At 41.0% G+C, this 26,635-nt stretch overlaps 2 protein-coding genes across 3 annotated transcripts in view; one reads left to right on the top strand and one right to left on the bottom strand.

Moving 5' to 3' along the window:
* Nucleotides 1-26,635, bottom strand: part of mpl (MPL proto-oncogene, thrombopoietin receptor) — a 297,799-nt gene that overhangs the window by 63,954 nt on the left and 207,210 nt on the right.
* Nucleotides 1-26,635, top strand: part of LOC127605621 (collagen alpha-1(XXIV) chain) — a 130,579-nt gene that overhangs the window by 68,384 nt on the left and 35,560 nt on the right. For both annotated transcript variants that reach the window (XM_052073292.1, XM_052073293.1), the window contains 18 exons: nt 1,759-1,812; nt 3,355-3,408; nt 8,289-8,342; nt 9,193-9,246; nt 15,676-15,729; nt 15,876-15,920; nt 17,479-17,523; nt 18,905-18,958; nt 19,510-19,563; nt 19,647-19,700; nt 19,920-19,973; nt 22,876-22,929; nt 23,283-23,390; nt 24,339-24,392; nt 24,490-24,597; nt 25,163-25,216; nt 26,410-26,463; nt 26,569-26,625. In XM_052073292.1, the coding sequence (XP_051929252.1) occupies nt 1,759-1,812; nt 3,355-3,408; nt 8,289-8,342; nt 9,193-9,246; nt 15,676-15,729; nt 15,876-15,920; nt 17,479-17,523; nt 18,905-18,958; nt 19,510-19,563; nt 19,647-19,700; nt 19,920-19,973; nt 22,876-22,929; nt 23,283-23,390; nt 24,339-24,392; nt 24,490-24,597; nt 25,163-25,216; nt 26,410-26,463; nt 26,569-26,625 (1,065 nt within the window). The remainder of the gene's footprint in view (nt 1-1,758; nt 1,813-3,354; nt 3,409-8,288; nt 8,343-9,192; nt 9,247-15,675; nt 15,730-15,875; nt 15,921-17,478; nt 17,524-18,904; nt 18,959-19,509; nt 19,564-19,646; nt 19,701-19,919; nt 19,974-22,875; nt 22,930-23,282; nt 23,391-24,338; nt 24,393-24,489; nt 24,598-25,162; nt 25,217-26,409; nt 26,464-26,568; nt 26,626-26,635) is intronic.

Genomic DNA, 26,635 nt, shown 5'->3' with positions numbered 1-26,635 from the left:
TGTATGCAGTTGGAAATAATGAACAGTGGAATCTGTCCTTGTGGCAAAATACTTTGGAAATGCCAAACATCATTTCAACAGGATACAAACAACATTTCTGTTGAAATTAATGTCACGTTGTAGAGACATTAGCTGCATGAGGTTGTTTGAGCTGTGAGATGACATGGTGCATTTCAAATGTTTTGGAGACAAACATATAGACCGAGGCGGGGGAGGGTTGGCAACACGCGATTCTCGAGCTCTTTAGCGCCATCTGGTGGCTCCCCGGAGCTTTATAAAAATGTTTGAAAATGGAAAAAGATGTGGGAGGGATTTTTTTTGTTTGTTTTAAATTTGGTTTCTGTCGGAGTAAAAACATGACACAAAGATTCTTCACGTTTCCCAATGATGTAAAAATGTGTAGAATAAATATTACATGTCAACGTTTCTGCCAACGAAAATTTGCGTCATAGCCTACGTTTCTATGAGCAGGGCGCGATGCAAGGCAGGTGGCTGTTGCAAAAAAATAAATTAAAAAAAGGGTCTTTCATGTACAATTCACCGAGGGTATTGGCAAAGAGAATCTGGAGGGCCGTGAAAAGCATTTTTAAAACGGTACACGTGAGCTACGATAGTCTAAAATGCTGCAAAAGTGTGTCCCATACCTCGCGTCAGATCTCGAAGGTAGGTCAGTATGCACAAGTGTGTTGTGTATGCGCGAGTCGATTGTAGTATGTTAGTTGAACGAAAAGTAGATCTTCGGTCAAAAAAGGTTTGTCACCCCTGCTTGACAGTATGCACTGCACGGAAAAAAAAACAAAAAAACAAACATTTAATCATTAAGGCTCATCATGTATTTGTAGCAAACTTAGTCATTTTGATGATAGGCTAATATAGTTCAAATCGACATCGATACATGTTGCAGCTCCGAAAAAAAGAGAGCAGTGGTCTTGGTTTTTTAAAACGTACACTTTCTTTATGCTTTTAACAGTCTCGGCAAACACAGACACGCCTGGATTGGACTCCGACTCTCTCCTCTCATTTGAATCGAGAGGCGTTCAAAGACAGCCTCCGAAAAATGGAAATTAATGATCACGTAAATGACACTAAGAAAAGCGAAATAACTGCACCAAAACAGAAAAGCAAGCGAGGAAATCAGCCGTTTGTGAACACACAACAAAGGAATGAATAGCAAAAACAATTCTGAGACAGTCCAATCTCCGACATACATACAGCATGTGTTTCCTTCATTGTAAGTTTTATCGAAGGCTTTTATTTTTTTTTCTCCAGACATATTTGTTGTTGTTGTTTTTTGTACTATATGGCTCTTTTAACATTTTTGGGTTGCCGATCCCTGATATAGACCATAAGGATAGGATTAATCTCACGGCTTTATTGCCCCTTTTCTGTACTGTGTGCTTTTATTCTTCTCCAAATTGTCCTTATTTTCAACAGAAATGGATTACAATGTCAGAAAACCAGCTGTCATTTTGCTTCCTACGAATTTGTTTTGACCTGGTTGTGTTCTTATGTTAAGTGATTCGTTAAAGGAAGTCAACGTGAGTTTAGTCAGCTCTTAAAATTTATGTGCGTTAAAGACTTCACACTTTATGGGTCAAATCACAGCCTTATTGCTTATCAAAGCATTACATTGCAGTCTATGACCTCTCACATTCCAACTGTCATAAGAGGTTGGGAAATAACTCAGAGATGAGGGAAGATCAGACTTTCACATTGGCATAGCCGACGTTCTCTCAGTACCATGTTTTCTTTCTCTAGGGTCTTGTAGGCCTCGGAGGGGTAGCTGGCATGGTCGGAGGTCCTGGTGAAAAGGTAAGGAGTGTTTTTAGCTATCATTATGCTGTCACTCAGCATCAGTGGGTTGCTTTTCAGAGGCAGACACTTGTAATTAGGCCTGTGTTAAGCAGCCATAAATTCAGGCCCCAGAGGCCCACCAAGACATCACTTAAATAAACAGTCAACACTCTTACATCCTCATCCCCCCCAAAAAAAAATATTGTCGTGGGTGTGACACAATTACTGTCCTCCTCCCATTGCCCTTTACTTTTAAGGTTATGGTAGGGGCAGGGGCGTTGCTAGGCTCAAAGCTAGCACAGGCCCCTAACTACATTGGTCTGCAAGCACGTATCCAGTACTGGTCCGCGCAGCACTCAGTACCCGGTCGCTGAGATATATATAAAAAAAAGAAGAAAAAAAAAGGTAATTCTTTAGCGGAGCACATGTGCCCCAATTGCATGTTATTAATACGGCAGGAATGTAATGGATGGTTACGCTACACAAAATATCAGTCAGCCCATGAACAGGTCCATACCAAAAAAAGGTTGCGGACTGTCCAACTCTATCCCCTTCTACAACACGCACGCACACGCACACGCACATGCACACGGCTCTCTCTCTCTCTCTCTCTCTCTCTCTCTCTCTCTCTCTCTCTCTCTCTCTCTCTCTCTCTCTCTCTCTCTCTCTCTCTCTCTCTCTCTCTCTCTCTCTCTCTCTCTCTCTCTCTCTGTTCTCCCAAAAATTTGGTAGAACAGAGCATGTTGCTTCAATATTTTAAACAAAGTGAACACCTGTGTTTGCCAATTACTGTGTAAAACGCAGAGATCTGTATGGAATCATTTAATGAACATTCATTTTCAAGAACTAGTCCAATACTTCATTTAACATTTTGTTTGATGCAATATTTATTTTTCTCACCAAAAATTACTTTGCACCTTTCAAGTAAATAGGTTCAAGCTCATTTTTAACTTTTCTGATTAAATAAACAAAAATCATAGTCCATGATTTATTCTTCTTTTTTTCCGACCCACTGGAAAGTTTCTCCCCCCTCCTTTTGGCGTCAGAAGCAACGTGTGTGTCAGAACATGTTCTGAAGCTGCTCGGGTGTCAGTTGATTCCTCCTAAGCATAAAACCTCACCCTCGTTCGGTCTGTCAGCACCAATCACACCTTGGCAGCGTGAAAATTCCTTTCGTGTTATGCAACAAACATGCATTTTATTTCAGCAACATCTCCTGGAGATTTTAAATGATTCCAATCATTCTTTGACACAAAGTTCCAAAGTCATCACATCATTACATTTTCAAATTCAAGGGGCCGATGAGTTTGAGAGGAGGACTGTTCATATTTGCTGCTTATTTATGCTAAGTGTAGTGTTCAACTCACTTACTAGGGTGTCAACAACTGCTTCAAAGTACACGCTTGCTCGAAACCAACCAGCTGTCGTCCCGACCCTCTGAACTCCAGTTTCATGCTCTTTGTTGAGAAAAGATGTAAATCTGTCTTTTTTCCACTTCTGTCATCGTTTCATGATCCTTAGGCCTTGAGTGTTTTAAGTTTGTTTTTTTTTCCCCCCCAGGGTGACCGTGGTCCGACAGGTCCAACGGGTCCAACAGGAGAGAAGGGGCCACGAGTGAGTATGAATTTTAAATTTTGCCCTCACTTCTGTTTGTTTAAGATTTCACAACAAACAAATCAGAAACAAATTGTGAAGAGCCTCTTTCTCAGACTTCTTGAAAAAAAAATCTGTGATTCCTTATTAATCAGTTGCACATGATTAAACTGTGTTAAAAGAACATATTTACATATTTTTGAGGAAAAGCGTAGATAATTACATCATTTGAACATAATTCAATTATGAGCAACTAAAAGTAAAATCGGGTGGCCCGTTGATCCAGTGGTTAGCGCATTTACCTGACAGTGCAGAAGTACCAATTCCAGCTTCGGCCTTCCTGTGTGGAGTTGATAATGTTCTCCCCGGGCCCGCGTGGGTTTTCTCCGGGTACTCAGGTTTCATCCCACATTCCAAAAACATATACAGCAGGCTGATTGAACACTCTAAATTGTCCTGAGGTCTAAGTGTGAGCGTGGATGGGAGTTCGCCCATGTGTGCCGTGCGATTGGCTATCAACCGGTTCAGGGTGTCCCCCGCCTACTGCCTGAAGATGGCTGGGATTGGCTCCAGCACACCTGCGACCCTCATGAGGATACAGTGGATCAGAAAAAGGATGGGTGGATGAAAGTGAAATCTTTTTGTTTAAATGCACTGTAATTGCATTTGAATTTTTTTTTTAATGTTTTGTGATGATGCCTTGCCACAATGGTCTTAGCTACTGTGTAAATATCTAAGGACAAAATGTATTCACCCAGGAATGTTTCTCCAGGACCCAAAATAATAACTATATGGACAAATCATTCCTGATTTGGTCCAGTGCATCTCATGCATAATTTTGTGAAAAGTACCTTTCTTGCATGGCTCACAGCTCAGATCCTCAATTGACTTAATCTTAGCAGCTCTGGGCACCAGTCCTGACCTAGTTGGATCGAAGGCTGGCTGAATGATCGCTGACTGCTTCTGGGAATGGTGACTGAATGTCTTGCCAAATGACTGAAACATTACTTGTGCATGGGTGTCACTCTGAGTGTGAGCTTTGCGTGTTATGTAAGGATACGTTGTCATGTTTTTGTAAGATACAGTGTGGAGGGGCAGGCGGATGTGAATGCTTTGAACTATGCTACTATCATTAACACCTGATTTCAGTGGGGAACTATTTCGTCATGACATTCAGTTTGCATTTCAGAACCATTTGCAAGTGTTTATTTGTTGGCCAATCTGGCCTTTTGTTTGCTTCTTAAGATTCTCTTTCATCCCGATTTAAGTGCTTTATTGCATGTTTCCAATGTTTTCTGCACACTATTCTTGAAAGTCCTGATGTGTTGTGTTAACACATCATATTTGGGCCATTTTTATAATGGTTTTTACCTCTTGGTATAATTAACAACATGAGCTCCATTTTCATTAGACGGCTGACCTCGGCTGTGTTGCAAATGCCGTCGTATACTGATTTCCATATCAAGGCAAGGCTCAGTGTGTATGTTTTCCAATTTGGGAGGCGAGAAGCTCAACATTCCGGCATGGCGAGGTCGTGTCCTTGGAAATGTGTCTGGTTTCGAGGGTCAGATCCATGCTGTTGTCATATTTATGAATGAAATCCACCACACATATCCGCAAAGGTCAGAACCTGTCTTCCTGCACCCGAAATTTGCCACGGTCGTGTTTCACTACTTGTGCCACTCAATTGTCAGGCACAATGGGGTGGGGTAAAAGAAAACACCCCCAGTCCATCGGATCATCCAGAATGGCGCAGAGCCGTCTAGCAAATTCCCAGACACATTCAGCGATGGTTGCAATGGCACAAAAATCAAGATGGGCCTGTTTTTAATGCTCAACCGCATTTGCTCTGTCAAGTCAAGTCAACAGTATTTATAGAGCACTTTCAAACAGCCATCGCTGCATACAAAGTGCTGTACATGGAGCAATTTAACATACACAATAAACAGTAAGACAAATCGGCAATAAAGGCGGTAGAAAGCACCAAACAGTAAAACCACGAACAAATGTAAGTCATGCTGAGTCGAATGCCAAAGAATACAAGTGAGTTTTGAGGAGGGCTTTGAAGATGGGCAGCGAGGAGGCTTGCCGAATGTTCAGTGGGAGGTAATTCCAAAGAGCGGAACCAGCAACAGAAAAGGCTCGATACCTTCTGAGCCTCAGTTTAGTTCTTGGTACTTCTAATAATGTCTGGTCCACAGACCTGAGGCGCCGGGCAGGTGTGTAGGGGCGGATGAGCTCAGAGAGGTAAGGTGGCGCGAGATTATTCAGAGATTTGAAAACAAAGAGGAGGATCTTGAAAATAACTAAAATGAATGGGGAGCCAGTGAAGGCATGCCAGAGTAGGAGTTATGTGCTCCCTCTTACGAGTACCAGTCAAGAGGCGAGCAGCGGCATTCTGGACCAGCTGAAGGCGCTTAATGGAGGACTGGCTGACTCCAAAGTAAAGGGCATTGCAGTAATCGATCCGGGATGAATATGTTGATGAATATAGAGCCCTGTTTTTCACTTAAAAGTAATCCAATCACAAAATTGTTTTTCAGTGCTGCAGCAACAATTATATGTGATTACATTTAGAATTTGGTTTGTTTGCCTATCTATCTATCTATCTATCTATCTATCTATCTATCTATCTATCTATCTATCTATCTATCTATCTATCTATCTATCTATCTATCTATCTATCTATCTATCTATCTATCCATCTATCCATCTATCCATCCATCCATCCATCCATCCATCCATCCATCCATCCATCCATCCATCCATCCATCCATCCATCTATTATTTATTGAATGAGAATTCACAAACATGCACGATGCATGTTGATCCGGACAACTTCTAGAAACGTGAACATTATTGGTATAATTATAAGGAGGGTTCTTATTTAGGATATGTAATTAAAAAAACGGATTTGTTTAAAATTACATGCCCAGCTGTGGGGCCACACTGATCAGCTAATCAGAATTTTTCTTTAGTTGCTTTCAACATGCATCTTATATTGCAATACCGAGCATTAAATATGGCAATAAAAATCCGTGAAATGAAATGGCCCTAACAAGGAACAACTAATGGATGTTTTGCTTTAAGCTTTGACTTGACTCACTTTGAACACCCATTTGTCTTTTGAGCTCAAGTGTGACTTTAAAAAGAGTTAACCTTAGCTACAGGCTACCTGCGCAATCCTGTGTTGATATCAGAATTGCTAGAACTTTGACAAAAATCACGTGGCAGGGTTTTTCCTGGCTCAAATTGAGGCAGAGGTGGCACCATCCTGACCACGCGCCACGACGTGCATGTACATGTACTCTGTAAATTCTACTGACTCCCTTTCTTTTACAGGAAACATACTTTTAGTTAAGAGTTCCAATAAGAATATGACTATTATTATGTTCAAGCATTTGTTTATTAAAACTTGCATGGAATAACGATGGACTCACAGCTTGTGTGGGGCCTTTTTTTGTTTGAGACACATTGATGACTTTGAAGCAGCCTTCAAGCACTCTGTGCTCAATGTACACTTGTGCTGCAATAGCATGCTGCAATATCCTCGAGTTAAAAAACAACAACAAAAAGTAAAACATTCTTAAACTATTGATCTAAACTATATTATTTTATTTTTTGTAACATTAGTTGAGTGTTTTAGGTACCAACATCGTTAATATATTTCTCCTCCTCTTCTGCTGCTTTGTGTCACCTCATGTCTTTTTAATGTATCCAGCTTGTAGTTGGTTGATAGCTGTCTCACAAGGGAGGCAGCATTTGCCTGGATTGGATATGTGTTGTTATGCTCGTAATTGGAAATTAATTTGTGTAGCCTCACCTCACCGACTTGTCCTGTCCTGCATTCCGACCCTCGCTATCAGCAGTGTTTCAGACCAAATTTCCTCATGTTGTCACCACAATGAATTATTACATTATATAAATTGGCTGTTGCGTTAATTTCTCTGCTCTGTTTCACCTGGACTCTTGACTTTTCACCTCACCCTTTTGAAAAAATGAAAAACACTAGAAATCAGAAAAGGTTACTTTGACACAAAGGAGAGTTTTATTTTAATAAACATGACCAGCTTGGATACAAAAATAATCCAGCAATAATATTTACCAGTTTGTACCATTTGCCAGGGAAAATTAGGACACCAATAGCACCAACTAGCAGGGAAAAACCCCAATCCGATCTGTCTCTTTTTCGGTACTTGTGTCAGGTATTTCCTGCTGTTGATATAGCGCCGACATATTGGCACAAACGCTGCAACTGTAATGAAAATGCGGAGCTGCTGCCGAGGGATATCAACTACTCAATCAGCGCAGCTGGAACTTTACTCTCTGTTGAGCCATATCAATGGTCTGGCTGGGGGCGGTACAATAATTAACTGGAGGCGGATGCCACTCAATTTTGAATGCAGGAAAAACCCTGCGATAACTACAGAAAATATGGATGAAAACTAGATCTTTGTCATCACTTCACGTGAACTACAGTCACAAATGAGCTCATGGATCTGGATCCCCCGCACCCTGCCCACCACCTTTTTCAGCCACTCCCCTCAGGCAGACGCTACAGATCCCTGCGCACCAAATCCAGTAGACACTTAAACAGCTTCTTCCCTCTAGCCATTAACTCCTTAAACAGTCACTGACATAGTCACTCTTCTTGCACCACAAAATGGTACTACAAAACGACTGGTATACTCTAAAATGGTTCAATGATTTTCTTGTTTACGATGATACTAGTGCAGCGTGTTATACCGGAGACAAATTCCTTGTGTGTTCTACATACTTGGCCAATAAAGATGATTCTGATTCTGATTCTGATAAGTTGAATTGTATTCCATTATATGTATCACATGTAGACAGACAGTACCTTTTCAATCCTCTTGTTCTGCTGTGTTTCTTTGCTGTAGGGATATCCAGGGTTGCCTGGGAGTCCTGGGGACATCGGGATGCAAGGTACACCTGTAAGTGCCACATCCTCATTTCCGCTAATTTCGCTTCTTCTTAGCATTCATACATAGGGTATGTGTGTAAATCAATGCATTCATTCTCGTCTTTCAATCAGTTTTGAACCATTTTGAGTAAATTATTGGGGTCAAGTAACACTCAAGTGCTGCGGTCATCAGGTCTCTGAAACTAGAACATGTTCCCTGGTGTCAAGTGTGCCTTAACATAATGCCAAGGAGCCAAAATGTTGGCGCTTAGAGACCCTATAGTTCAGCATATTTTTGCAAAGTCTTATCCTAACAAATCACAACGCTTTTTGAAAAGTGTCCTTTGAGAGGCCAAAAGTGATTGTGAAAAACGGAACAGAGCCTTTCAGTTAAACACAATGTATCAAGCCGCGGTGAAAGGGAAGATGTGTTATGCAATCATGTCACCTGAGAATGTCATTGTCACAGTTTCTATTTAATTTGGTCTTTCAACAGGGTGTTGTAAAGCCTAGAATGAAACATGAATGAAATTGTGTGCAGAACTGAATGAAATGAAGCAACATTGTTTCGTACCATGGGTTCCTCAACAAAGTGGAGAGTACCGGTAACTGGTGCTAAATATTGACATTGCTTCTACAGTTGGTTCAACTGTTTTGCGAATCATATGGGACAATCTGCTAAGTTTTTCTATGCACTGCTTTTACAAACTGTGGAATGATTACATGGTATAATTCATCTTCTGTCTGATTTACCTAATTGAACTTGATATGTGAAATCTTAGGAATGAAATTTGAGATAAAATACTTTCTTTTTTGACATGACAAACGTTTTACCATTGTTGAACTTTCCAATCATTAATGCTCTTTTTTTGTCCTCATAGGGTATACAGGGGCAGACAGGGAGTCCTGGCAGTGCCGGTACAAAGGGCCGTAGGGTAAGAAGTGAAGTCTTGTAAGAGGGGCGAGGGGGGATGGGTAACCTATCTTCAGATAGCTGCTAAAACCCCCCCTCTGAGGTTTTTGAGCTCAGGCCAAAGTCCTGTCTATGATAACAGGATTGCTTTGATGCGATTTTATAACATACTTGGGCCAAAGAATTGTGATTAAATGAGGGGAGGAGATCCATTTTGCGTGCTTTTGCCATATCTAAATGAAAATAGTGTTTTGCCACCTTCTTGTGGCAAGTCTAGGCAATTACAAATGTAGATTTCTCGACAGTTTAGTAGTAAATACATCTAGTGTGTGCACGCATGCACACACACACACACACACACACGAACACACGCACACACACACACACGAACACACGCACACACACACACACACACACACACACACACACACACGCACACCGCAAACTAATGGCCAAACATGAAGCAGCAGAACCCCGTTCCATGCTCTACCATTAAGTGACATTCAGCCGCATAGCTCAATCCATGGCAGGCTTCAGTCCCAATCAGCAATTTATTGTTATCCTAACTTTTGTTATACGATCACTTTATATTTGTTAACTTATGTCCCAAATCCCCCTTCAAATGTCTGGGGATCCAAAGTCAGCTGGGATAGATTCGAGCTCACCCGCGATCGATCTTAATTGAAAAATGGGTGGAAGGACCCATTCAGGGCAAATCTCAGTTGAATGTACAGTATACATTTCTAACATGTCTGTTTGCATGGTTGTATTTATTGTTCAAATGTGCACATTTTGTCTATTCTAAAATAAACAAAATTCTGTGCTAATGTTACTTTTAAGAGTTGAGTGGCGTACTTATACAAACTAAAATCAGTGCTGAATTCAAGATATTTCATGACAAATAACCTGCTGCTCAAAACAAAATTTTATTTAACAACTCTTAAGAGGTGCCTCTGAGCCATGAAAAATGTAGCAAAGACAACACAACCATTCTGCTGCCTTAATTTAGAACAGTCGCGTCAAACTTACTGGATCTGGCCCGCAAAGGAGTTTAATCTGGCCCACGAGATGATTATGTAAAGCAGGTGTGTCAAACATACAGCCCGCGGGCTGGAATCGGCCCGCAAAGAGGTTCAATCGGGCCCGCAGGATAATTTAAAAGTGAAAAAAAGCATATAAGACACAGAATTAATATTTTTAATAAGGTGCAATTCACTGAGTATCCGCTAGGGGACGCTGTTTTAATCAGAGAAGAAGACAACAGCAGGCTCAGTCCGTCACTGAGACAGACCCATGACAGCAGACACTATCAATAGCACAGCATATTTAATAGCACTCTCCTTTGTTTGTAAGGTGTAGACAGGGATTACATTTAGATTTTATATGCACTTGTAAGTGGTTTAAAACTTACTTTCTTTATAAATCTCATTTAATCTTAAAGTGCATTGCTATATTTTTCCAATACCAATTACTTGTTAAAGTTTGTACAATCAGTGGGATCAGATGCAATGCATATTTGTGAATGATAAAAGTAAATTGCAAGCCCCTATGCCGTATGTGGCCCACCATGTGAAATGAGTTTGACACCCCTGATTTAGAACAATTGTTTCCTCTCAGTAAAACAAGTGGCCATGAAGAAACACATCTAATTTGTATTTCCAGTCTGTGAATGTTTATTGCATCTTAGCAACAATAGTAGAGTAATTCCGCCATCATCATCTCTAAAAGTTAATGGGTTCAAACTACTCTGCCATGAACACCTAAGAGAAGCACACCATGAGGGTGCTCTTTAATAGCTGTTTATCGTGTTCATTTTGCTTTGATTGACTTTTTTTAGCTGTTCACGTAGTTTCTTCTTGGTTAACATTTCACCAAACATATGGCAGTATTTATCATGCTGGGGCTTTTGTTGTGTGCAGTTGCATTCCCCGTATAGTTGAGCCACTATACCTGTTCATTTCAATCCTGAATGGGAAACAATCCCTCAAGAATCAGTCAAAACTCGGACAGCCACCAACCACAATTCTAATAAGGTTTTGGCATTGTGTACATACAGTATTTGTAAACAAAAAGGCAATAGAATAATTTTTACTTTCAACCTATATTCAGTTGAATTCGCTACAAAGACAATATATTTAATGTTTGAGCTGATTAATTTTCATCCATCCATTATCTGAATATTCACACATTTGGAATCTGAAATCTGCAACATTTAAAAAAAGCTGAGATAGGAGCATGTTTGCCTCTGTGGCACATACATTTCCTTTTAACAACACCCAATGTGCATTTGTAAACTGAAGACACTCATTGTCGGAGCTCTGTTGATCGATTTTTTTTTTCCCATTCATGTTTGATGCGTCAACTTCAGTTGCTCAACAGTCCAGGGTCACTGTAATTGTATTCTGCTTCTCATAACGCACCCCACATTTTCAATGGGAGACAGGTTTGGGCTGCTGGCAGTGATTTTTCTGGCGTGTTCCCACTCAAGTGGCAATATACTTTACATACTGATGCTGATTTTTAATGCACTGCCGCCTGATGGATCACATGTCACAGGCATTCGATGCTGATTTTTGACCTCGCTGCGTACATGCAGAGGTTTCTGGGATTCTCTGAATCTTTTGAGGATATTAAGGACAATGAAGAAATGTCTAAATTCCTTGCAATTGCACATTGTGAAACACTCTTAGACTGTTGGACTATTTGCTCATGTATTTGGTTACAAAGAAACCATCCTTGGTTGTGAATGGGATGCTCCCTTTATATCTAATCATGACAGTCACCAGTTTCCAATTCACCTGTAGAATGTTCCAAGCACTGTTTTTTGAGTGTTCCCTCTCATAGCTAAGTTTGCTTGTTTGTTTTACCCCTGTCCCAGCTTTTTTGGAATGTGTTTCATGTATCAAATTCAAAACGTGATAATCCATCCATCTATTCTCTTATCGTTGCCAGAGTTGCGGGCTTGCTGGAGCCTATCCCAGCTGTCTTTAGGAGACACACAGTGTACATCCACAGGGCATACATCGACAAACAACCATTCACACTGATATTCAAGTCAAGTCAACGGTATTTATAGAGCACTTTCAAACAGCAATCGCTGCATACAAAGTGCTGTACATGGAGCAATTTAACATGCACAATAAACAGTAAGACAAATCGCTAATAAAGGCGGTAGAAAGCACCTAACAGTAAAACCAAGAACAAATCTAAGTCATGCTGAGTCGAATGCCAAAGAATACAAGTGAGTTTTGAGGAGGGCTTTGAAGATGGGCGGCGAGGAGGCTTGCCGAATGTTCAGTGGGAGGTCATTCCAGAGAGAGGGACCATCAACAGAAAAGGCTCGATCCCCTCTGAGCCTCAGTTTAGTATATATATATTCCTGGGATCTGTTGCAACCACTCATCTAGTTTGGGGGTCACTGCCCCGAGTGCTCCGACCACCACAGGCACGACTGTCACCTTTACCTTCCGGGCTCTCTCTAGCTCCTCTCTGAGCCCTTGGTATTTCTCGAGTTTCTCGTGTTCCTTCTTTCTGATGTTTCCATCACTTGGGACCGCTACATCCACTACAACGGCTTTCCTCTGCCCTTTATCTATGATCACGATATCTGGTTGGTTCGCCATTACCATCTTGTCAGTCTGGATCTGGAAGTCCCACAGGATCTTCGCTTGATCATTCTCCACCACCTTCGGAGGTGTTTCCCATTTTGACCTTGGGGTTTCCAGTCCATACTCCGCACAGATGTTTCGGTAGACTATGCCAGCCACCTGGTTATGGCGTTCCATGTAGGCTTTCCCTGCCAGCATCTTACACTCTGCAGTTATGTGTTGGATCGTCTCAGGTGCCTCTTTGCACAACCTACACCATGAGTCTTGTCTGGTGTGGTATATCTGGGCCTCAATGGCTCTGGTGCTCAGGGCCTGCTCCTGTGCAGCCAGGATGAGTGCCTCTGTGCTGTCCTTCAGGCCAGCCCTCTCTAGCAACTGATATGACTTCTTGAGATCGACCACTTCAGTTATGGTCCGGTGGTACTTCCCGTGTAGGGGCTTGTCCTCCCATGATGGTCCCTCATCCAGCTCCTCATCCTCTGTTCCCCATTGTCTGACACATTTTCTGAGTACGCCATCCATTGGAGCCTTCTCCTTGATGTAATCATTGGATGTTTCATCCTGGACAGTGGCTGTCACACTTACTAGTCCCCGGCCTCTTTCCTTTCGGCTTGCGTACAGTCTCAGAGTGCTGGATTTGGGATGGAACCCTCCATGCATGGTTAGGAGCTTTCGGGTTTTAACGTCCGTGGTCTGAATCTCTTCCTTTGGCCACCTTATTATTCCTGCAGGGTATCTGATCACTGGCAGGGCATAGCTGTTTATCGCCCGGGTCTTATTCTTGCCATTGAGCTGGCTTCTTAGGACTTGCCTCACTCGCTGGAGGTATTTGGCCGTAGCCGCTTTCCTTGTTGCCAGTTCTAGGTTGCCATTGGCTTGTGGTATACCGAGGTACTTGTAGCTGTCCTCAATGTCTGCTATTGTTCCTTCAGGGAGTGAGACCCCTTCAGTGCGGACTACCTTTCCACTCTAAGTCACCATCCGACTACATTTCTCAAGCCTGAACGACATCCCGATGTCCCTGCTGTAGATCCTGGTTGTGTGGATCAGGGAATGTCCCTTTCGCTCTTAGCATACAGCTTTGTCATCCATGTAGAGGAGGTGACTGATTGTAGCTCCATTTCTGAGGTGGTATCCATAGCCTGTCTTGGTGATTACTTGGCTTAGGGGGTTCAGTCCTATGCAAAACAGCAGTGGGGAGAGTGCATCCACCTTGGTATATGCCACATTTGATGGACACTTGAGTAAGTGGCTTGCCATTGGCTTCAAGTGTGGTTTTTCACATCCTCATCGAGTTCGCAACGAAGGCTCTTAGGGTCCTGTTCACCTTATACAACTCCAAGCATTCAGTGATCCATGTATGTAGCATCGAGTCATTGGCTTTCTTGTAATCAATCCAGGCTGTGCACAGGTTGGTACGTCGGGACCTGCAGTCTTGTCCGACTGTTCTGTCAACCAGGAGCTGATGTTTGGCTTCTCTGGTATCTCTACCAATGCCCTTCTGTGCTTCGTTCATGTATTGATCCATGTGTCCACTTATCTTAGCCGCAATGATGACTGACATGAGCTTCCATGTTGTGGAGAGACAGGTTATTGGCCGATAGTTGGACGGACTGCACCCTTCGAGGGATCCTTCATGATCAGGATCGTTCGCCCTTCGGTTAGCCATTCTGGGTGAGTCCCATCCCTCAGCAGCTGGTTGATTTGTACTGCTAGGCGCTCATGGAGTGCTGTGAGTTTCTTTAGCCAGTAGGTGTGGACCATGTCAGGGCCCGGTGCTGTCCAGTTCTTCATATCTGAGACTCTTTCCTGTATGTCTGCCCCTGTTATGGTAACTGGGTTCTGTTCAGGGAGGTTGCTGTGCTCCTCTCTCAGGGTCGCCAGCCATTGTGCACTGCTGTTATGTGCAACCGCCTTCTCCCATATTCCTTTCCAGTACCTTTCATTTTCCAGTCCTGGTGGGTCAGCTCTGTTGTTAGGACCCTGCCACTGAGCGTACACTTTCGCAGGTTGGGTTGCGAACAGCCTGTTTATTCGCCAAGCATCTCTAGGATCACTGATGCTGAAGTGTATCAGCTCATTGGTTTCCATGGTCGTTACGGTAGGGATCGCCCTCAGTGCTGCATTCACACTTTCTATGAGACTTTCAGATGGTACTTTACATCACCATTGTAATCGGTTTCTAGGTTGCCCAGCTTCCATTTTTCAGCTTAGCTTAGCTTTCAGGTCAGTTGCTGCCTCGCTCAGCATTTCATTGATTGGGGCTGGCCTCCCAATCTCATCATCTGCATTCATTGGTGCTTGCCTCCCAATCTCTGGTATGACCTCCTCCTCTGATCTGGCAGCCTGGGGCCCTTCACCATGGAACCTGCGTTGTACCTCATCAATCTCAAGTTGTGACAGCAGTTATATAGCATACACGCACACATGGAGAGAACAACGACCATGATTTCCCCCCAAATGTGACCAAAAGATGACCATATTTGTCTGAAGCTTAAAGGTATTACAGTGACATCAGAGGAATAAGGGTCCGCCTTAAAGTCTAAATGGAAGCAGATCCTTGAACGAAACAGATTTAAAAGACAAGCAAATAGGATTAGGAAAAAACAAAACTAAGCATCTGCTTTTAGGGGTTTGTCAATAGGATAAAAAAAACATCTGTATCTGTTACTTTTCTTGTGAGATGATCAAACAATTCTAGTAATGTTTGTGGGGGCTTCCAAGCAGTTGCAATGTCATTAGGACTTCTAATGTTTTATTTTAGGAATTTGCTAGTAGAATTGAATGTGACAGTTTGATGCAAAATGTACATTCTTTGATTCATGACATTGTGCCACTCTTAGGGGCCTCGAGGTCCTGATGGCCCGTTGGGAGAACCAGGCCCTGAGGGCACCAAGGTAAACACACACTTTAGCAAAATCTGTCTCGAAACCTTGGCTGTCCCTATCCAAATGACTAAAGATGGAAAATGTGAAAACTCAATATGATTTGTTGTCACTGGTGTCTAATATTTTTATTTATCTTGGCATCTTCTCCTTTTCAGGGAGAAATTGGTGATCCTGGGGTAAAAGGAGAACCAGGATTTATTGTAAGTTAAAACTTTATGGTCAAGTCAGCTTTTATTGTCAAATATGATCTATGTGTAACATACAGCACAGATGAAATTACTTTCCTCTCTCAACCACAGTGCAAACATGTTTGTAATAATACAAAGAACGATTTTGAACATCTTTATCATTCTTTAAAATGTGAGTGACCCAACATGTTACAATGAAAAAAAAAACAGAAAAAAACATGGTAATTGGGTGCTTACGGCTCCTATAGTGTGTTGTGAAAGCGCTATATAAATCAGCATGTATTGTATTGTATTGTTGTATACAACACAACACACCATACCGACACAACCAAATGTCTGCTGTACTTCCAAGACTGACCTGTTAGAGGCAGCATGGCACCTCAAATACAATGGAACCTAGACTTAGAATATTCATGTTTACGAACAATTTGAATTATGAAAATAATTTTCAGAGAACAATCGCTTCTGTTTTGTGTTTTTTGTTATTGTAAAGTGTCCTTGGGTGTCTTGAAAGGCGCTTATAAATCAAACGTATTATTATTATTATTATTCTCTTTACATACTATTTTCGGTCTAGGAACGTTCTTTGCATGGACTAGTGGACGGATCTAAGTTGTGCATTTGCTGCAAACTGAAAAATAGTGGAAGGTGCAGATCTTAATTAATTAAAAAAACATTTTAATATTTATTTCGATCGTAAAACACTACCTAAAGTAGTAAGTCGGGTCCTCGAGAGCCTTTATCCAGCCAGTTTTGCGTGTTTTCCTCCTTCAATGCACCTAAGTCAAAAGTCATGAAAACATTGCGGAAAATGTCACATAAAATGATGATGAGGGCTGTATCTGTCTTGAGGCCTTGAGTTTGACGTTTGTGATCTAAAGCTAAGAATAATTCATCCATTTTCTGAACCATTTTATCCTCACAAGGGTCGCAGGTGTGCTGCAGCCTATCCCAGCTGCCTTCGGGCACTAGGCGGGGGACACCCTGAACTGGTTGCCAGGCAGCCAAGAATAACGAGTGTCATCAAAATAAATAAGGAAAACTCAAAAAAGTATTATCTTACAAGCATGTGTCCTTTGTAGGTACATATTTACATGTTATTATATCGTTCCAAACTCTTAGGTTCAAGCTCAGTATTATGGAATTGAGTAAAAGCCAAAAAAGACTTAAATGGCTTGTGCTTCAGCTCCTGCTAGCTTGACTCTCTTATTCACAACAGGATACCGTATAATGCAGCTAAGAACTATAGCTCCTCCGAGCAGCCTGTAGTCATTCAATGCCTGTTTAGTATCATCAGGAGAGCCACTTTTATGAGTGGGTGGAACTCAGTCTGGGAAGTCAGAAAATAAAAATGAAATCCACAACAAGCTATAAATAGAAGTTGCTCATATGTAGACCACACACAATGATTACTAACTCATAAGATGACTTATTCTTTGGAACTCTGTAGACAAATTACTGATTTATATATTTAGTCAAGGATCATAACGTAGTCAGTTGTGTGTATTAGTGCAACGTGTTCAGAGAATGGATGTCAAATCTCTCCAAACGCTTCTTTCTTACTTTGTAGGGCAAAGTCGGCGTTCGAGGAGAGAGAGGCCCGCCTGGAAAGCCTGTGAGAAACTTGAACTTTATTCAGTATTTGCTGAGTTGTGCTTGAATGTATTTTTTGTTTTTTTTTAAAGGAGGGACGAAGCAAGGGCGGAATTTGGTTTTTGTCCATCCCTATAATTGTCCCTAGCCGGGTGAAGTACTTAGCGGCAGTTCATAAAATTACAGTTTTTGTGTGTAAAGTGATCCACACTCTTGCACAAAAAAAATCAAATTGTTTGCTGGCCCATTGTACAATGACGGAAGGGTGCCCAGGTCGCAAACAGAGGACAAACCGGACAAATAGGATGAATTGCCCATTTCTGATAGTGGCATTACAAACTTAAATAAGCAAAAAATATATATTTGGAGAGTGTATCATTTCAAAATAAGTCCACAGTCAATATGAATGCGAACACAAAAATCTGATAGTTTCTTTGTGTTTCTCCTCAGGTTGTTCAGTTTTAACCAATGTTGTAATGAATGAGATTATGCGCAGTGCAGCAGATAAAAAACTGTTGCTCTTATTTTTACTTTGAACATTTTCAAGGGGAAAGAAGCAAAAATTGCAAAATAAGAAAATTGTCACACCTACAACAATGAACATGGAAAAACGTTTTTTCTTGAAAGCTAAATAAAAAATAAAATGATGTGAAAAACAATTTTCATAAATAGCACAGCCACCTTACTTAAATCTGTGAATGCAAACACTTTGTTTTTCTTCTTTCTTATTTCTACCCACAATCGTGCTGCTGTAGACTGTAAATTCCCCCATTGTGGGACAAATCAAGGGTATCTTATCTTACATAATGTATGATGTACTGTATAATGACCCAACAGTTTCATTGCCCCTGGATATCTAGCACCATCTAGTGATTGGGGGGAAACACATTTTCTGGAGGGCTGACAGTTCTCTGTTGATTTTTGCATGAATATAATTTTGCATCAATGTAACCCATGGTTGAAGCTGGATTCACATTAACACGATGATGAATGTCAGTTATTCAAAAAGTCTCTTCCCTCATCACCATTTACTCAAGCCAGCTAATCACAGCACGTTTATCCTCTCACTCAACTCAGTGAATGGAAACTACTGTCAACATTTTTCAGTTGATATTGTGAGGACGAATGCATTGCGTTTGTAAGACTACTCTGTCAATATTAGACTGAGTACTGTTTCAAAGTAGTGTTCGGTCTCCGCCTGCCAACAGAATGTCTAGACTTCAACAAAGACCTTCTTGCATTGCAAGACGGCCCATGTGTGAGCATCAAAGAGAACTGGAATAGCAGACACACTCATCCTGTTTGTCTTTGTCTAATGATGAATGTCGTGCGGAGAAGAAGTCGAGGTTGCTTCATCGGATCTGATTGCGCAAGTTCATGTCTGATGCTGTGCGTGTCTCTAGGGTAAGGCAGGTATTCCAGGAAGTACAGGGGAGAGGGGACCCCATGGTGAGGCTGTAAGTATGCCTTCTTTCCCATTGCCACCATTTGTGAAAGCCATCTGGAAACTATAATAATGCTTTGTGTTGATGCGCACCAAATGAATCATTGCTTGCTCATGTTGTTTCAAGTGATTTGTTAGCAGCCTTGCAACCGCTGGAGTGGAAAACAAAAGGCATTGTTTTACACTGGGCATTTCTCACACATCCAAACTTTCATACCTTAGGCCTCCCCTTTCGGAGCTGTGCCAAAGCATTTTAATATTCCTGGAAGTCAGCCAAGCCCTCGGGGAAATAAAGAATGTCAAACAATCAGAAAATATTTGTTAAGGTGTGAGGTTTTCATGGTGCAAGAGGAGGTATTGGTTATGGGTCTCATCTTGCTTCTGTCGATGTTATCGGGTTCCTCTTTTGGACTGTTTATGTTTGTTTGAGCATTGCCTGTTAGATTTGCGTATTATGTCTATTCCACCAATGTACTCCCATGTTTCTGCAAGAAGTCAAGCAATGACTTTATAACGTTTTTACGTTTTTATTTTTTAAAATGTACAATGTCGATTTTCTTGTAGGGACCCAGAGGACCTCTTGGAGAGGCAGGACCTGATGGAGAGCAAGGGCCTGAAGTAATTTTCTGGGAATATTCTCCAATCGATTTTAATATTTGTTGATCTTCATTTTGAATGCCTCTGCTTCTCGGTTCCCTCAGGGTGGGCCTGGTGTCGAGGGGGAACCAGGTGCTGTCGGAGAGCCAGGGTTAAAGGTCTGTAAAACAATGTTATTGCAGGCACCTCTGCAGCATAAAACAATATTTGGATATTCATTCTGGAGCACCCTCCAGCAATGTGGAAAACCCTTGAATCTGCTCTTGCACTTAGTTTGTACCTACAGTCATTTAGTCGTAGCCTAACTGAGTCGAACACGTTGTTCGGTGCTGGTCGGCCAACATGCACGTGATTAAGTTTGTGTTGGGTCTTCATAGGGCGATGTTGGGCCTCCGGGAGCCGATGGAGAGCAGGGACAAGAGGGAATTAGAGTGAGTAACTTCAAACTTCTGACTGTTAGGGATACTAATAACCTTCCCTTTCTTTGTGTAGAATCGAAGACGGATATATATTCATTCAATGTTTTTTTTGTGTCTAATACTTTGCTACTTTGCTTTGAAATGCCTTTAAATCTTTAATTTGTAAATACTTTTAAATGTTCTTTTAATTATGTGAAGCACCTTGTGCATGAAATGCGCTACCTTGCCTCACCTAACCATCTTAACCTTTTCATGCACAAATCATTATAACCTGGACCCTGATAACTTGATAAGCCATTCACTGTAGGAAGCGCTGTCCCTGAAAATGTTAATCAACCGTCTGCAGGCATAGGCTTTTTGCTGCTCGTATTTTCCACATAAATAAGTATTTTTATCATTTGCTGTGAAATCAGATTTTTGTTTTTGTTTGTTTATTCAAAATATATGTACAAATTCAGACTCTGTCAGAGATTTTCTTGGACAAAGTTAAAGAAACGACTCGGCACACAGGAAAAATGTCTTCGATATCGGCGGGAGCGGACCTCTGAGAGCGAACGACGGTTGTTGCTCCGCGATCACACTCGGCTCCCTCTCCGCCGGTTCGAACTTTTATTGCAAAATACAAGAAAGACACTGCCCCAGAGATTAGCATACCGCGCCCCCCGTTCCGGCCCCTCTGTAGTGATCTGATCTACCCGAAAACACAAGTCACAGACTTTGCTGATGACTAATGTCCACCTGGGCGCGACAGCTGTTCCCAAACTGTCTTTTGGTATTCAACAACTCTTTTTTCCCAATTTGTTTATTCCCACTCTGTGATTGAATCTAGCCTTCGCCCCCCTTGCTTTGACGTGATTACTCAAGAAAAAGGCCCTCCGCCCAAACGGCCGACACCTCTGCGCTGAGCATGTCCAGACATGCCCAAATTAACCGAAACTTTAAACATGATACAATTTTGTTCATAGATTTCTCTATCACTCTGATATCTAAAATGACAGTGATTCCTCTTGGATATGACGCTCATAGGAGTCCAGAACACATTAGTTTAGCAATTCAACCCTCTCAGCCATATTGTACTGTGTACTGTATACAGTCATACCTCGGTTTTCGACTATAATCCGCTCCAGAAGGCTGTTCGAAAACCGATTTGTTCAAAAACCAAAACCACGCTCTTTAAAAAAAAAAAAAAATCTTTATTGAACACGTCTGCTCACAATGGAACGCTACATGAGGAAGCGTCACTTCCTCGTGTAAGGAAGGCGAGAGGAGTCAAGTGGCGCAATCAAGTGCGCTCAGTTTTGTTGAGAACCGATTGTCGGTCGTAATCTGAGGCATAAAAAAATTGACATTTTTGGTCGAAAGCTGATTTGGTCGAGAACAGGGACGTTCGAAAACCGAGGCTTGACTGTCCTTGTTTAGGGTACAGGAAGCCGTAGCCTTTCTGAGTCAACATCGGGTGAAAAGATGCACAATACCCGAAATTATATTGCAACATGGGCCAAAAATAGTGTGTCTTTCTTTTTACTTATCAGGAAATTAACAAAAAAAAAATTGTTGAGCCACTAACATTAGATCGTCAAAGAGAGCATCCCATTTCCAGAACTTTAGACTATTTCACTAACTTGGAAATATGAAACTTGGGGACTGATCAATACAATAGATATGTAAATTAAAAAATATATATATTGACTAAATCTAGAGATATAGGAGGGTTCTATGTCAGCAATATATGATGTTGAAGAGTAGGTGGTGCCAATGCATATTATAAACTTGTTGGCACTCGCCACAAAAATTAGGATGGCCTTCCAGGTCTGGTGGGTATTTTCACAGTTTCTTTGACCCACCTATCACTGAATTACAATGTGTTGCATTTCGTGCAAAGTTGAAATTCCCCAGAATTTCTTAACCGATGCCATCAGCAGTAAAGCAACAGTCATGTTACTACTGCTAATTCCTGAGTACCGTTTGGCTCAGACTGACTTAGTTACTTTTTCTTTGCTGCTTGGGGGACATTTACCTCAGCATTTTTGACCTCTCCGATGGAGCTTCTGGAGCAAAATTTGCTGTTTATACAGTAAATGGAAAATATCTGAATGCTGCCTGATGCACCCAGGTCACAGATGAAGGCTCATTTTTGTTCATACAAACGAACGATACTTTAGTTTAGATAACTTTATTAGATCTGAGGGTCATTCAGTAATTTTTTTTTTGTTTTTTGGTATTTAGGACTTCTAATACAGAGAGAAGCTTACTTTTTTCCCCCAATGTAGTCTCCCAGCACTGTCACACACTTTTCCCATCTGTGCACAAGCTTTCCTCAGTGTAAAAATCTTGGTACTGAAGTCTCAGCCAGTTGCTCACAACACTTTTGACTTCTTTGTCAGAAAAAAGTAAAGACATGTTTTAAATCAGCATCCAAAATACATTTGGGAACACATAAAGCCACCTTTGATGAAAACCTGCGGTCACCAGTGTTATTATAAAGGTCATGTACAATTTTTAAAATTTTCTCAACGCAACTCAACTGTATTTATAGAGCACTTTCAAACAGCCATCACTGCATATAAAGTGTACACGGAGCAACTAACTTGTATACAACAATTTGGGCTATTGTTTCTCACATTTCTTCTTTTCCCCTTCTTTTGTCATTTCTTTCTCGTTTCCTTTCTTCTTTTTAAACCAACCAGACTGTCCTTTTTTCTTCCTCTCACTTTTTCATTTTCTGAATTTGTGCAGTATGTCAAGTAAAAACAATAATTTAAAAAAAATTGTGCAGGTCTGGTGGGTAAGTTTTATTTTTTGTTTTGTTTTATAACCATGCATTTCAAGTTGTACTTTGCAGTGGTATAAAATTCGATCTCAAATGTCCAACATGTGAAACTTAAATCGTATTTGATAAATAATGTCTTTGTAGGGTGCCCCTGGTCTGCCCGGTGAAGCTGGTCCTCAAGGGAATGATGGACCCAAGGTAAAATAAATAAATAAATAAAATCACGTCATGTTATATATTACAGCTCGGTAATTTATTTATTTTTATTTTTTTTAACTAGTTGCATTATTACAGTCCTCTTTCCTTCTTCTTTTTTAAATCACGAAAGATAGTTCAGTGTTAATGCCATAATATCAGTATATTCTTTTATGTAATTTGACCACACTAGATTGAATAAATCGTCCACTCAATGTCAGAACCTGCTTTGAAAGTGATAAGATGCCCTCACAAAATATTGCCAGGAGACTTTTTATTCTCAATTTAAAATATTTGGAAGTATCCCAGCTTTAATATCTGAAGCTGATTTGACTTTGGTCTGGGCTCCAATTCAGGGTGAGCCTGGCGAGTGTGGGCCAGGAGGAGAGGCAGGTGACAAAGGGATAGAAGGAGTACCGGGACCTGCAGGCCCACCTGGACAACCGGGGAAACAGGGCTTTCGTGTACGTATGGTTAAATGTTTTAACCATAATTGGTAGATACAGCAAAGACTGCACACTGAAGGAAATAAATGCTGGTGTAATAAAAAATATTGTACATTCATTGAATGTGTGATGTTTTTTTTAATTCATATACTCATAATAACCTTTTCTTTTAGCGAAATTTCTTTTTGAGAATTTGTTGTTCCTAGCCAAAATAATGCCACTGTACACCAGCAGAGGTCACTCTTGACTACATTTACCCAAGAAATTGAGGCGCTTCTGATAGATGCCATCTAAGATATAACATTACACACACACCAAAGGAAGTTTTGTAGATCCAGAGAAGTTCACTTGTATCAGGAAAAGTTGTAGCTTTCTGTCAATCAGCCATAACATTCTGACCATTTGTACAATATATACATGACAAAAACTGTACATAAAAATGTACCCGGTCAAGACTTCTGTTTCTACCAACAAAACAAATACAAAGGAACACAGAGTGACACAAAATCATTCATCCTGATGATATGACATCATTTGGTCTCGCAGCTAATATATGCATCTGCAGGGATAAAGACAGAGATCTGCCGTGACGTACAGAAAATGCTTGAATAATTGACAGCTGTACTACAAGTTTTTTTAATTGCCCAAGGATGTTGTAAGATGGCAGCAAAGTACAGTCTGAATAAAGCTCCTCAATTCATTTCAACTTACTGTAGTTCCTTGGCACCAAGTTACCATGCGATAGAGACAAAAAGTAGTGCTTTTAAAACTTTACAAAAGTCATAAACTATTTCAGCTAATAATGAAAGACAGGTTCCCCTGTCTGCATATAGGGGATATACATATATATAAACGTGCATATAGGGGAATTCATGAACACCAATCCACAAATATGTGGGGTTTCATTGTAATTAGTGTTCTTTAATCAATAACCTTGATTTTGTGTCCGGTATTTTTTCATTACAGGGGCCAGAAGGTAAACCAGGGTCCCCAGGAAACAGGGGACGGAGTGGAAAGAAGGTAACCAAATAGAAAACATTATTAACATGCTCCATTTCCTGTGCGTTGTGTCCTTTTAGGTCAGATGTGATGCTAACAAAACCATGCTTTTACCCAGGGTGAGAGAGGTCCTTCTGGTCTTGTTGGTGAACCTGGAGACCGTGGAGACATCGGCGTACCAGGCGAGATGGCGCCAAAAGGTGCCAGAGGAACTCGAGGGCCTCCTGTTAGTTCCCACTTCTTCTTCCTTTTACGTGATTTTAAGTTTTCGGATAAAGTGTTGAAAGCCTGTTCAGAACATTGAATGAATGAATTCGCCAGGTCCTCTAAATATTGAAACTGTTTAGTTTAGCGCAGAGGAACATTAGACGATGACACCCATCCAGGATAGCATTTTGGGTATTTAAATATACAACTGGAATGAGAATTTGAATATTTATTGTCATTGTACATTGTACAACAAAAACGGTCACAAGGACTCAGTCATGCAAATGTACTCCTTTTATTTTCAAGTCTTGAATGGAATAGATACATTTTTTAGACTTGAGAGCGTATAAAAATAAGAGGAAATTCCAGGTGGTGGGAATACATTCTTGGAAATCCATTTCTTGACAAAAACATGTTTTTGTCCAAACCCATTTTAAACACATTTTGATAGGTGAAGAGAAAAGATTTATCTGCTCATCATAAAACCGCAGCATGTGCTTGTGGTTCAGGCCAGGTTGATATTTCGCTCAACCGCAGTGTAGCCACAAGCTCTGAGTTTTTTTTAAATTTATTTTTATTTTAAGGGTCGGCCTGGCATCACGGGTATGGAAGGGCAGCCGGGATTGGCAGGATATACGGTGAGTTGTTCTCCTTGTGGTTTGATGTGAACATATTTGCACAAAGTGCAAAATCGCACACATAGCCTTCCATAAATATCACATATCCAAAGAATTAGGATACAATGATTCAAAAATGTGTGAAGCAAATAACCTGATATCCTGAGCTTCATTCAGTCTGCCGGAGTGTTGTTCTGGTTTCTCTCCATAAATTCAGACACTGGCTTTCTCAGTCTGGTGGCTTCCTCACAGTTTTTGTAATTGATTAATCTGATAATCATTACCTAAGGCGAACACAAATCCAAATGAGACATTTTAGGTCTACAGTAATCCCTCGCCTTTTGCAGTTAATGGGGACCAGAAATCCCCCGTGAAAGGTGAAAACCAAAAGACAGGGTTATACTTAAATCATTTATTACAAAGCCTTAACAGTAATTCATCAAAACGGCCTTCAGAGAGAAGCATGTAGACTTGTGTTGGTGGCGTTGAAGGCAGCTCTCACTTGACTAGTACAGGCTTTAGGTTCACTCAGAGACTCTTCTGCTGGGGGCACTTGATGGTGTAGTTTTTAAATTCTTGTCTTCTTATCGTTGATATTGGTTTTAAATTTCTTTTTTATCAGACCATAGTTTTTTTTAGTGAAGAAAAAAACCCTCTAACCTAGCTGACAGTTTTGTCTGTCACTTCAGCCTTTGTCTGAGCTGTCTCTGCTTCCTTGTGACATGTCTAAAAAAGAGCTAACCGGGTTGGAAAACCTTTAAAATAAGGCTCCCTGACATGCGAACCAGCCCCACCGTTGAAGCAATGTATCCCTGTTAATTGTGCCATCCGTGCAGGGACCAGCGCCCACTTACCGGGACACATTGCTTCGGCTGATTACATTATTTTGGAAAACCCCAAGCACTGTAGCCGCAAAACATGAAGCGTGAAGTTGCGAGGGATTACTGTACATGCTGATCCTTTCACTTCTGACATTTTAAAAAATAATCACTAATATTTGTGTCTGTATTTCAGTACTCTATTTTTTATTATATCACCTCAACTGCTTACTGATGATCAAACTCCAAACAATTCAAAAAAAGTCAAGTGTTTCATGAGCTGCATTTTGATTTTTACATCCTACAGTACTAGATTTGTTCATTGAATGTTGAGAAGTATACATTTTTATTAAATAATTGTGATTCATATTTAGATTTTTGGGGGGGTCTGTTCAGGGTCATCCTGGTAAGCAGGGGCCCATTGGACCCCCAGGCCCCAAAGGTGAAAAGGTAACATGGACCGAACACCTTTCATTTTTCTAATTTTAAGCTTCTGTCAAGCTCATTAGTTGGGAGGTAAAGGTTGATGTATGTATCGTATTTATTCTATTTCAGGGTTATCCAGGCGAGGACAATAAGACTCCAGGACCACCAGGGCCCTTAGGTGAACCAGTAGGTCTTG

The sequence above is a fragment of the Hippocampus zosterae genome, chromosome 8 (genome assembly GCF_025434085.1).
Source record: "Hippocampus zosterae strain Florida chromosome 8, ASM2543408v3, whole genome shotgun sequence".
Taxonomy (NCBI): Eukaryota; Metazoa; Chordata; class Actinopteri; order Syngnathiformes; family Syngnathidae; genus Hippocampus; species Hippocampus zosterae.
This window is presented reverse-complemented; position numbering and strand designations above follow the sequence as displayed.